Genomic DNA, 11,225 nt, shown 5'->3' on the forward strand with positions numbered 1-11,225 from the left:
GTTTTACTCTTTCATCCATTCTCCTGTATTTGAAACAGTTTCTTACTTGATTTGTAACTTTTGGTCAGTAGGAAAATTCCTGTGAAAGTTAAGATACAGTTAACAAAACTTCCATGTTCAGTCCATGCTGATGTAGGTGCATGCTGACGTAAGCAGGGAATGCTAACCCGGGGTGCTTGAAGAAAACTATTAAGTGTCAAAGGTAATAACATCTTGAAAAGCTTCTCAGTCATGCTTCAGCTTGAAACTTTTAGAGTATGGAAAGAGCAGGGATGCAGGCCATAAGTTCTACTCTGGTACCATGCATGGATATGTATATTTATAGATGTAGTTTCAGCAGAACAGAATCAGAAGTGTTGCCCAAGTTGTTGAGGGGCAAACTTCATAGAATCAGTCAGGATTGGAAGGAACCACAAGGATAATCTAGTTCCAACCCCTCTGCCATGGGCAGGGACACCCTGTCCTAGAGCAGGCTGCCCAGAGCCTCATCCAGCTTGGCCTTAAACACCTCCAGGCATGGGGACTCAACCACCTCCCTGGGCAACCCATTCCAGCCTCTCACCACTCTTATGGGGAAGAACTTCCTCCTCGTGTCCAGTCTGAATGACCTATAAGGTTGCAACTATAACAACAGACAACTGGGAAAGACTTTCTAATAGGTTTTGGTTTCCTGAGATTGCCTTGCATAGGCAGATACCTGTTTAAAGCATACTTATTTTGAAATTCCAATCCACAAAAGAAGTACTCCAAGTGAGAGAACATTCCATTACTCTGTGTGTGAACTAATGTTTGCCTTCTTGTGTCTCCTGATTGCAAAGGAAATGTTGGGTGAGCTCTTCACTCCTGTAGAAACACCAGAAGCACCGAACAGGGGATTCTTTAAAGGCCTCTTTGGAGGTGGGGCACAGTCACTTGACAGAGAAGAACTCTGTAAGTCTTTAGCATTTGTTGTTCTAGAATTTTTACCCAATGGAGACAGTGCTCCTTGAGAAATATATTACCTGTGTTAATAGAATATTACATTGGCAAAAAGGAAAGGGAGTGGCAAGTACTTTTTTGTAGCTTTTGTGTTGTACCCCTTACCAACAAGATCAGGGTCCTTGCCTTAGGTGTTCAGGAGTCAATAATAAATCAAGGAATGGGACAAGTGATACTATTTTTGTAAAGTGTATAGTTCTGACCATGGTTTCTCTTAATGCTATTAAACTGAAAGGAGCTGGTTCTGGAGAACATCTATTCTTGGCAGTGAGAAAATTAAAACTTACTCTGCTGCAGGTCACTTGTTAGCTGCTTCTTCCTCATCTGACTTATCATAGAATCAACCAGCGTGGAAGAGACATCCAAGATCAGCCAGTCCAACCTAGCACCCACCCCTAGCCAGTCAACCAGACTGTGGCACTAAATGCCTCATCCAGGCTTTTCTTCAACACCTTCAGGGACGGCTACTCCACCACCTCCCTGGGCAGCCCATTCCAATGCCAATCACTCTCTCTGCCAACAACTTCCTCCTAACATTCAGCCTAGACCTGCCCTGGCACAACTTGAGACTGTGTCCCCTTGTTCTGTTGCTGCTTGCCTGGCAGAAGAGACCAACCCCAGCAGGCCACAACCTCCCTTCAGGGAGTTGTAGACAGCAATGAGGTCTGCCCTGAGCCTCCTCTTCTGCAGGCTGCACACCCCCAGCTCCCTCAGCCTCTCCTCACAGGGCTGTGCTCCAGGCTTCTCACCAGCTTCATTGTCCTTCTCTGGGCACATTCCAGTATCTCAACATCTCTCTTGAACTTGTGCATGATGCCTTAAAGAGAGGAACAGGCAGAACTCTATGAGAGTTTGGTTCAGTCCTCTGTTCATGGGAGAGTGGGATTCAGGTTTGGAGAAGTTCTTACTGCTTTATCACGTTTTCATTGTGTTTTGACTATGGCTTTTTTACTGTGTTGGTATGGTCACATTCTAATATAATCAAGGAAAATAACTTCCACTTACTTCTAGATGGAAAAACTCTATTATGCAGGTTTAGTTGTAAGAAGAACAATTTCCTTTTTAATTGAAGCATAACTATTAAACCAGACAAGCCTCCCTGGTATTCCTTTCATTTGATTGGTTCTTTTGGTCTATCCAATAAAAATAGAATTAGTATTTACCACTCTTCCCTGTGTGTTGTGAACAGATATCAAAGATATAGAATTCACAGGGAAAAACTCTTCGTGGCAACAGAAAAATGGTTTTGTACCTTTAGAAGTATCTCTTTACATAATTTCAAGTTTACACTGTCAAGTTTTGGCTATGTTTGGCAGAAGGAAAATAGTATACATTAGGGTTGGGGGGGAAAGCCTGATTAATTGTAACCTGGAAGTGAGTTCAGTGACAATTCAGGACATCTGAAAATGTATACAATTTATCTCTTTTTTTTTTAAATATATATATTCTTGAGAATTCAGCAAGATACTTAGTGTGTTAATTAAAATCTAAATTGCTCTTCCTAGAAGCATAAAATCAGTAAATCTGGAAGTATGCAACAGACATTGTTGAAAAGGTTAGTGATGTTTTCCCCAGAGGTGAAAATAACAGATAGTATTTGCATTGCTTGAATAAAAAGTCAAAAGATGACTTGGCTTGACTTCAACATCCAAAAATGTTTTGGCCTTCACTCAGATTTTTGTAGAGTGTACAACTCAGCATGAGAGGGACATCTGTTATGTGTCTAGACCCAGCTAGGAGGCTGGTGTTCCCTTAGCAGTGAAGGAAATGTCAGTGCAGCCACTGAAGTCTAGAGAGGCGTCCAGCTGACCATTCAGGGTAACTGCTGTAGGTTGATCTGGTTTGTTCTGTACTGTCTCTTCATGGCTTAGGTTATATTAGTTTTACAAAATCTTTGCAATAATGACAGCTAGATACCTAGAGTAGAGTCACAGAATCAGTCAGGGTTGGAAAGGGACCACAAGGATCATCTAATTCCAACCCCCCTGCTACGGGCAGGGACGCCCTACCCTAGAGCAGGCTGCCCACAGCTCCATCCAGCCTGGCCTTAAGCACCGCTGAGGATGGAGCTAAAATCTAGCTATCTGCATCCAAAACACTCCACCAAAGGAAGCTTCTGCTGCTAGAATCATGCTGATTGGCTAAAGCAGCAAACCACTTTCAGAACAGTTTGTATTTTCATAGTGCTTCTGCTTTGTCTGTTGAACTCCAAACACCTTCCCCCTGAAGCAAACTGTGTTCTTGAACACCACTTCACCAGCACAATTCTGTTCGTGGCTAGCACTGTTGAGAGAGTTTTAAGTTCACACTTGAGCTATGAAAAGGTCATAACTTTATAACCTGCCTGGAAACTTGGAATTATGCTTTTTAAATTTAAATGTTACTAGCCAATAACATGTGGGAGCGTTGGGTAGTGACTCTTGCTCATAGCCAGGTCTGTGATGGGGTGTTTGGTGGCCATGCAAATAAACTAGTCATATTGGTATTTATGTCATGATGATACAGAACCTTACTGTTCTTTTCTTGCTGCTTTGCACATGTCTCCAGTTGGGGAATCAGCATCTGGGAAGGCATCAAGGAGTCTTGCTCAGCATATTCCGGGTCCTGGGGGCATCGAAGGTGTCAAAGGAGCAGCATCTGGTGTAGTTGGTGAGCTAGCACGAGCCCGGCTGGCGCTAGATGAAAGAGGACAGAAACTGGGAGAACTGGAAGAAAAAACTGCAGCTATGCTTTACAGTGCTGACTCTTTCTCTAAACATGCTCACGAGGTGAGTCTGTTACATCTTAAACTGAACATTCAACTAATTACTTATCGAATAAGTGCGAGTTTTACAAGTTCCTGACTTCTACAAATACACGTTGGAGGTTGCTAAATGGAATGCAGTATTATTGATTAGTGAACACTTCTCTTTTATCTATTGATCAGTGCTTCTAAAGTATTCATGTAAACAGCTTTGTCTTGTGGCACAGTGGCCACAGGATCACAGAATCACAGAATGTCTTAGATTGGCAAAGCCCTTCAAGCTCATCGAGTCCAATCATTAGTTTCACACTGACAAGTCCTTGACTGAACCAAAGCCCTCAGCACAACTTCTATGGTTGGAAAGGACCACCAGGATCATGCAGTCCAACCTTCAGAGCATACTTTCTGCCTGAGTGGCATGCAGACTTCCAAAAGTGCAGCTCAGTAACCATGTCTTTAAGAATTTGTTACTGAACTAGATGAGTAATTGTCCTTGGGATCCCTGTGGTTCTTGAAGACCCAATTATTTAAAGCAGCCCTACAGGTCCAAGTTAATTTTTTTCCCTCCCTTAGTATCAACATAGGATGGCTGTTCTCTTCCATGTCCATGCATATTTTTCCATCACCTAAGCTCCTGTGTAACCTTTCTGTTCTCCCAAATGTGTCTCTTCCTGTATATCTGAGGACAAGTGGTCATCGGCGATAGTACCATTAGAATACTGATCCTGCTAAGCAGTGCTGGTGGTGCAGGTTTGAGAAGCTGGACTGAAGCCTCTCTTGTGCTGGTTCATAGGCATATCATTTGTTTGTATGATGTGTACATTACATAAACAGGAACTAAAGCTTGGGGCTTGTGTTTTGTTTTGTCTTTTCAGATGATGCTGAAGTACAAAGACAAGAAGTGGTACCAATTCTGATGCCGCTCATCAATTACATCTCTTTTGATTTTGTCCTGATGGGAAAAAAAAACAAGTCATGTTTTTTTCATTAATTTTGGCAGGACCACTGAGATTTAAAGGAGTACTCAGCATTGAATACTGTTGTTTCCTAGCACAAATCACACACTTTTACCTCAGTCATGGCTTTAACTGAGGAGCTTTATATTTAAAAGAAACACACAGAGAAAAACCAAACTCGAGTGGTTTTTAGCTGTTGGTTAACCGACAGTGGCAACAGAAGGTAAACTAGAAAATGTGAAGAAAAGGGCAAAGGAAAATTATTGTAGTGTGAGATGGGCAGGGGCAATGCAGGGTCAATCCTGTGTTAATATTTCATATGCCAAAAGTTTTTCTGCTATTGTAATTGCTGCCAGTGTTATACCCTCCTGTGAGGAGAGGCAATAAATCAGGGGTCCAGGAGCTGGAATAAAGATGTTTGTCTTGCTTGGATGGTAGCTGACTTACGCTTACCTTCTCTAGGACTCACTATATTTACCATTATTGTTGAAGAAGAGTTGAAGTCTACTGTCACTTCTTTCATCAGAAGAGCTTGGAAGCTTGCAAGATATCTTTGTTGAAAATTGTATACATAGTTGACCTGTGCACAGTCTTTTCTTGGACCTCTGATCTAGTATTCCTGTATTCATATTCAGTGAAGTGCAAACCAAGAATATACTTTTTTTTTTTGCATTAAAGTCAAGTGAGTAGTATGACTGGAATGTGTCAAGCTGGGAGTTTTCATTTGTGTCACAACTGTGCAATGTGAAATGTGGTAACAACTTCATTGTGGTAACAGTACTCCAACTTCAGTTCAGTATTTTTGTTTGCCAAAGCCAGTCATTGGTTCAGTTTTCTATGACATAGAGTATTGGCTGTGATTTCCATTCATGCTGTGACCTTTTATATGTGAGCTCTTACTTAAAATATCTGGGACAGTTTTGCTCAAAACTTGTTTTCTAGGCGCCCCTTTATCTGATTTCATAGTAAAGGACTAATCTTGGACTCAGGTTTTCAAACAGTTTTACACTCTGTGGAGGTGCTGATGCATGAGTAATGGCAAGCATCTAATAGTTAATAGTTACCAGTATAGTCTTTAGCAAATGACTGAATCCTACTAGTAGAGCTGTTTTACAAGTATTTATCTCAGCCCCACCCAGCACTAAAGGCAATTGGCCTGAAGTTTGGATTTAGTCTCTAAAGCAGCGTTTTGAATGCGGGCACTGCTAAGTGCTCATTGAAACTTCAGCAGTTAGCAAAACTAATGCTCAGTTAGGGTAATATAAACAGTATAGCTGAGCTGCTGCACTGGAGCTGTAACAGTGGGAGAGATCTGAGCTCTTTTAAAAAGGCAGTTCCTTAAAATAAATGTTTGCACTTCAAGAGTTTGTTTAGACTCTTCCTCAAAGCAAGAACAGTTACCAACTGGATTTGTTTCGTAGAAGGGAGCGCTTAGAAGCTGATAGGTCTGCCTTGTCTGAAATCAGTCATTTCAGTTGGGTGTAAGCTGCAGCACAGGAGGTTCCACCTCAACTCAAGGGGGAACTTCTTGACTGTGAGGGTCACAGAGCACTGGCACAGGCTCTGCAGGGAGGTTGTGGAGTCTCCTTCTTTGGAGACTCTCAAGGCCTGTCTGGATGTGTTCCTGTGTGATCTGTGCTAGATTGTGTGGTCCTGCTCTGGCAGGAGGGGTTGGACTCTATGATCTTGGGTCTCTTCCAACCCCTAACATCCTGTGAGCCTGTGAGTTTGCTTTTCCAAGCATCACCTTCTATGGATTGTTTTTTTTCACACGCTTTCTGAATGTGCCCATTGCAAAACCTTGGCTATATTTGTGTTGTAAAATGATGTAGCAAATACATAGATAAGGCAACCGCAGAAAACACTTCAAAGGATGCAAACTATTGCAGTTACTGATGGTTATTGATCTTTGTTTTTCAAATGAAAGGCAGATATGTTTGGTCTTTATAGCACAAATTAAAACATTTTCTGGTGATGTGCATAGTGCCATTTAAATGATAAATACAAGTGGAGTCTGTTGCCAGACACGTCCCCTGTTCAAAGAACTTTAACACATGAGGCCACGACAATTTGAACAAGCATGGTTATGATTCCTCGATAGCTCTGTCTCATACCTACTGAGGCAACATTAACTGTGGCTACTTAGCCCACCACGATTTTTGCTCTCTACAGGGTTAAGTTTTAGTATAATTAATACTTATTTAAATGATCACTATTTCAGTGAAAATCCAGATAGAGGAGGACCAGGTAAACAACTGTCCACATGTCCAAAAATGCAACATCCTAGCTGACACTTGTTGCATTTATAAACAGAGTCACTGTCTGCTAAAAAGATCAGACTATATTTCAGAGCAAGAGAAGGCTGGAAAATTTAGTCTGGTCAGGTCCTAGGAGAAAGGATGGCAAAATTACTCTTCAGCAAACCATATGAGTTCAGAGGTGTTCAAGAAAAGCCTGGATGAGGCACTCGGTGCCATGGTCTAGTTGACCGGCTAGGGCTGGGTGCTAGGTTGGACTGGATGATCTTGGAGGTCTCTTCCAACCTGGTTGATTCTGTGATTCTATGACTGTGGTTTGAAAGCAAAACATACTGAACTTTGTCGTCAAGAAACATTTGACAACCACCAGCAAGCAAAAAAAGTCAGAGGGCAGTTGAAGAAGAGCAGTGGTTTATTTGGCGTTGCAGAGTTTGTCATAGTAGAATCTCTTTTTTTTTCCTCTTGCATATGCTCAGAGCATGTTTCTAGACTGGAAAACTCCTAGGGATTGCTCATGAGATGAACACACAGATGGATTTTAGTCAATAAAAGGGGCTTTGTTCAATTTTATTCTAAACCATTCCTTTGTTCCTTCCCTCTGGAAGGAGGTTGATCATGCACACACCGTTCCATCGTGTTCTGCTGTTGGTAGTGCACCCTTTGTATACCAATGTTTATTGAAATCCATTGCGGGGGAAGCACCTCTTCTTCTGAGGGTTTTGCTGGGATTTTAGTTGTGTAACATATTTTCAGTGTCTGGAAAGTTATAAAACCTCTTGGTTTTGTCTTTTTTTGATGGAAGTGTAAGAAACTGCTGCTACCTGTCTGTTTTACATGTAGTGTGTCTCACTAGGAACTGTAAACCGAAGAAGCTTTTCTTCACTTGAGTCCTGCCAAACCCTAACTTTTGAATGTTGCTCTGTGTAAATATGTGTGTATTACAAATAAGTCTGAAAGTGTTACACCACAAGCATCTCGGGTGATTTGTTCTTCAGCAAATGGTCAAGTTATGAAATACAGTCGTATATAGCTGTGTCCCTTGTCTGTCTTTATGCCAAGATTTTTGCATGAGGTGATACTTGCATGGCAAGTTAAGTTGGAAAGCTATGTCCAAAGGTGGAGTTTTGGATGTTCATTTCCTTTTTTTGCCTTTTGTTTTGGTTTTACTTTTGTCTTCTCCATGGTAACTTCAAAGGTTTGCTTTGGTTTAGTTTCATTGTTTGAGGTGGTTTTTGTTGTTTGGTTGGGGTGGAGGTGGTGGAGAGGGGCTGAACAGGGTGGGGGTTGAGTTGGGGTTTTGTGTATTTGGGTTTTTGGGTTGTTGTTTTTTTTCTTTGCTTAATGGCACTGATCTTACCTGAACTTTTAAACTTGAATTTTTCCTGCACTTTAAATTCAATCGTGGTATTTTATGGCTTAATTTTGTTTCTGCATTCGTGCAGTTCAGGTTCATTATTTGTATATAAACACACATGTTCAATAAAGATTTTAGAGCAGATGACTTTCTGGCATGTTTGCCACTGATGTGACTATGGTTTAGAATGTGTGTTTTCTTAGCAGAACTATGTATATACAATATAGGATCTAATGAAAGGCACACAGCCTGTGCCAGCTTTCAGTTTATAAATGACTGCAACACTTTCAGATTTGTTACTAGATGATAAAATATGTTATATTTATACATACTGCTTAAGAATATACTTTTAGTTTTAAATAATTTTTATATGTACACTTCTACCTTTGCTTTAGAGAAAAAAAAAAGACTTGTGTTCAATTTTTTAAGTCAAAGTACTTAAAGTATGTATATTATCCATAGAAGAAGTTGTTTTAAGCTTATGAATACATTCATATCTCATATGGAGATGATACAATTACTAAGCAATGAAAACAAATAGCCCATTTTGCTTTGCAGAAACGAATCACACTAATTTTTACCTCCCATTTTGAACATTCTTGATTCCCTAAGTAGGGAGGGAGTGTGGGGAAGAGAGGACATTCAGAAGACTAGCCTGGTGTAGAAGTTGTCTCGGTAGCTGCAGTCCGTGGCTGACTAGTTTGCTGTGAGAGACTTTCAGCATCGTTCCTCAGACTTCAAAATTCCCAGAAACTGAAATCAGGTTTGTCCAGTAAGGAATTTCTTTTGAGTAATGTACAAATCTTGACTTCTACATCAGCTCTTTACATGTAACATCAGGTTGCTTTTTGTATACCAAATGCGTTGGGAAACTTAACAGCCTGTGGCCGCAGTGCCCTCTTCTTTCTCATCATGGTTTAATATACCCAGGTGGGCATCGATAGCAGCTGAAGCCCATTGCAGGGAGAAGGGGTGCAGTGCCTTGCCTCCCTCTGTAACTTGTTGGTTGACCCTTTTTGCATTCTAGCAAGTTTCCCATATCATTTATGTGAATCTTTTTTGGGTGGATGTTGATAGCTTTGCTGCTACCACAAAATCTTCATACACTTCGTAGACAGAAAAAGAGCAGGACAAAAAAAATGTGCACTGTAGACAAATCAGCTAAACCAACTTGATTTCACTTTTCATTGAAAGGCTAAGTTAAGCTGAGCCAATTTCTCCTTGTGCATGTTGGAAAGATGTGATGTGTGTCATCTGCTTCCTTAACTGTTTCAGGCCAGATAAGTGTACTGTGTTTCAGGGTTCTTGTACACTTTATATAGTTCAGGCTTAAAGGTGTGGGCATTCGTTAAAAAACAATTAAGGGAAAGAAAAAGAGGCAGAAACAGAACAATCCAAGATATCAGTAGGTATTCCTTCATTCCTTTTGTTTTCCTTGCCAATCCTCTAGGAATCTTTGTCTTACAACTGCTAGGTTACTTTGACACTCTCACTTGTTTTTCTTTTCAGTATCAGAGTTACCTATTCCTGTGCAAATAACTAGAAGTTAAACTGTTTCAGTTGAAAACATGTAAGGAGTTGTATGTGGATTACCACTACTATTCAGTAACAGGTGATGCAAAGGGAGAGGGGGTGGGAACATGTTTTAAATATTCCCTTTTCAAAGAGAAGTTGTAAATAAGCACTACTGTGTTATTTTAGACCTGAGCTCTGCTATCCGTAGTGGTTAGAACTAGGAAAACATGCTGCTTTCTAGTTATGCTACTGTTTCATTGTACCAGCATCATGGGGGAGGGGAGGGAGGGGGATGAAATTGAGAAAAAAAAATAAAATAACATTAAAAAAAAAAAAAAAGGTGAATTTTCCTACCATTGCCCACGTGTGGGTAAGCATGCGCGACGTATAGCGGTTCTCGTTTCTCTATATCTTAGTGTGTACATGTGTGTTCCTTTCCTCACTTCTCTCCATTGCAGTTTCCTCTTCAGTTAAGTCTTGCTGAGCCCCACTAGCTCTTCTGAGGGTGATTACTGGAATATGCATTTTAGGTAGGGTTGCAAATCCATCTGTCTACAAATAGAGTTTCATATGAACGCAAACTGTACTGTTATGAACACGACTACGTTAGGTTGCGTATAGAGTTATTTTACTTACATGTACTTGAACTATGTCATCATAAAGTTAAAAAAAAAAAACAAACAAAAACACAAAACCAAACCTAAGTATGAAATATTTTTGTAAATAAAAATACCTGTGCAGCTGGTATTTTAAATTTAAAATGTATTATACATTAATGTTTCAAGGGAAAAAAATGTTCATATATGTGTATATGAATGTGTCATTATGCTGAAGGGCTCTTGGTTGGGCAAAATAAACTATTCAAATCTCTCCTGATATGAGTGGAGCTTACTCCTTTTCTTCCTAACTACTTCTTGTCTGAGGTGGCCCTGCCCATGGCAGGGGGGCTGCAACTAGGTGATCCTTGAGGTCACTTCTAGGCTTCTTTCTGCCCTTGCTCCTGTGCTCCTGCCTTTTTTTCTGTGCTCCTACCCTTGCTCCTGTGCTCCTGCCTTTTTTTCTGTGCTCCTGCCTTTTTTTCTGTGCTCCTGCCTTTTTTTCTGTGCTCCTGCCTTTTTGTCTGTGCTCCTGCCTTTTTTTCTGTGCTCCTGCCTTTTTTTCTGTGCTCCTGCCTTTTTTTCTGTGCTCCTGCCCTTGCTCCTGTGCTCCTGCCCTTGCTCCTGCCCTTGCTCCTGTGCTCCTGCCTTTTTTTGTGTGCTCCTACCCTTGCTCCTGTGCTCCTGCCTTTATTATTGTGCTCCTACCCTTACTCCTGTGCTCCTGCCTTTATTATTGTGCTTCTAGCCTTGCTCCTGTGCTTCCCTCTCTGCTGGAACATTAATTCCTTGCCAAAAGAGGCTATTTCGTTCGGCTTAACATTT

At 40.9% G+C, this 11,225-nt stretch overlaps 1 protein-coding gene across 4 annotated transcripts in view; it reads left to right on the top strand.

Moving 5' to 3' along the window:
• Window positions 1-10,680, top strand: part of STXBP5 (syntaxin binding protein 5) — a 131,157-nt gene extending 120,477 nt beyond the window's left edge. For all 4 annotated transcript variants that reach the window (XM_064158271.1, XM_064158274.1, XM_064158272.1 and 1 more), the window contains 3 exons: window positions 819-930; window positions 3,526-3,746; window positions 4,597-10,680. In XM_064158271.1, coding sequence (XP_064014341.1) covers window positions 819-930; window positions 3,526-3,746; window positions 4,597-4,638 — 375 coding nt within the window. In that variant the 3' untranslated portion in view covers window positions 4,639-10,680. The remainder of the gene's footprint in view (window positions 1-818; window positions 931-3,525; window positions 3,747-4,596) is intronic.
• Window positions 10,681-11,225: the final 545 nt, after the last annotated feature.

Source organism: Pogoniulus pusillus, chromosome 18 (genome assembly GCF_015220805.1).
Source record: "Pogoniulus pusillus isolate bPogPus1 chromosome 18, bPogPus1.pri, whole genome shotgun sequence".
NCBI lineage: Eukaryota > Metazoa > Chordata > Aves > Piciformes > Lybiidae > Pogoniulus > Pogoniulus pusillus.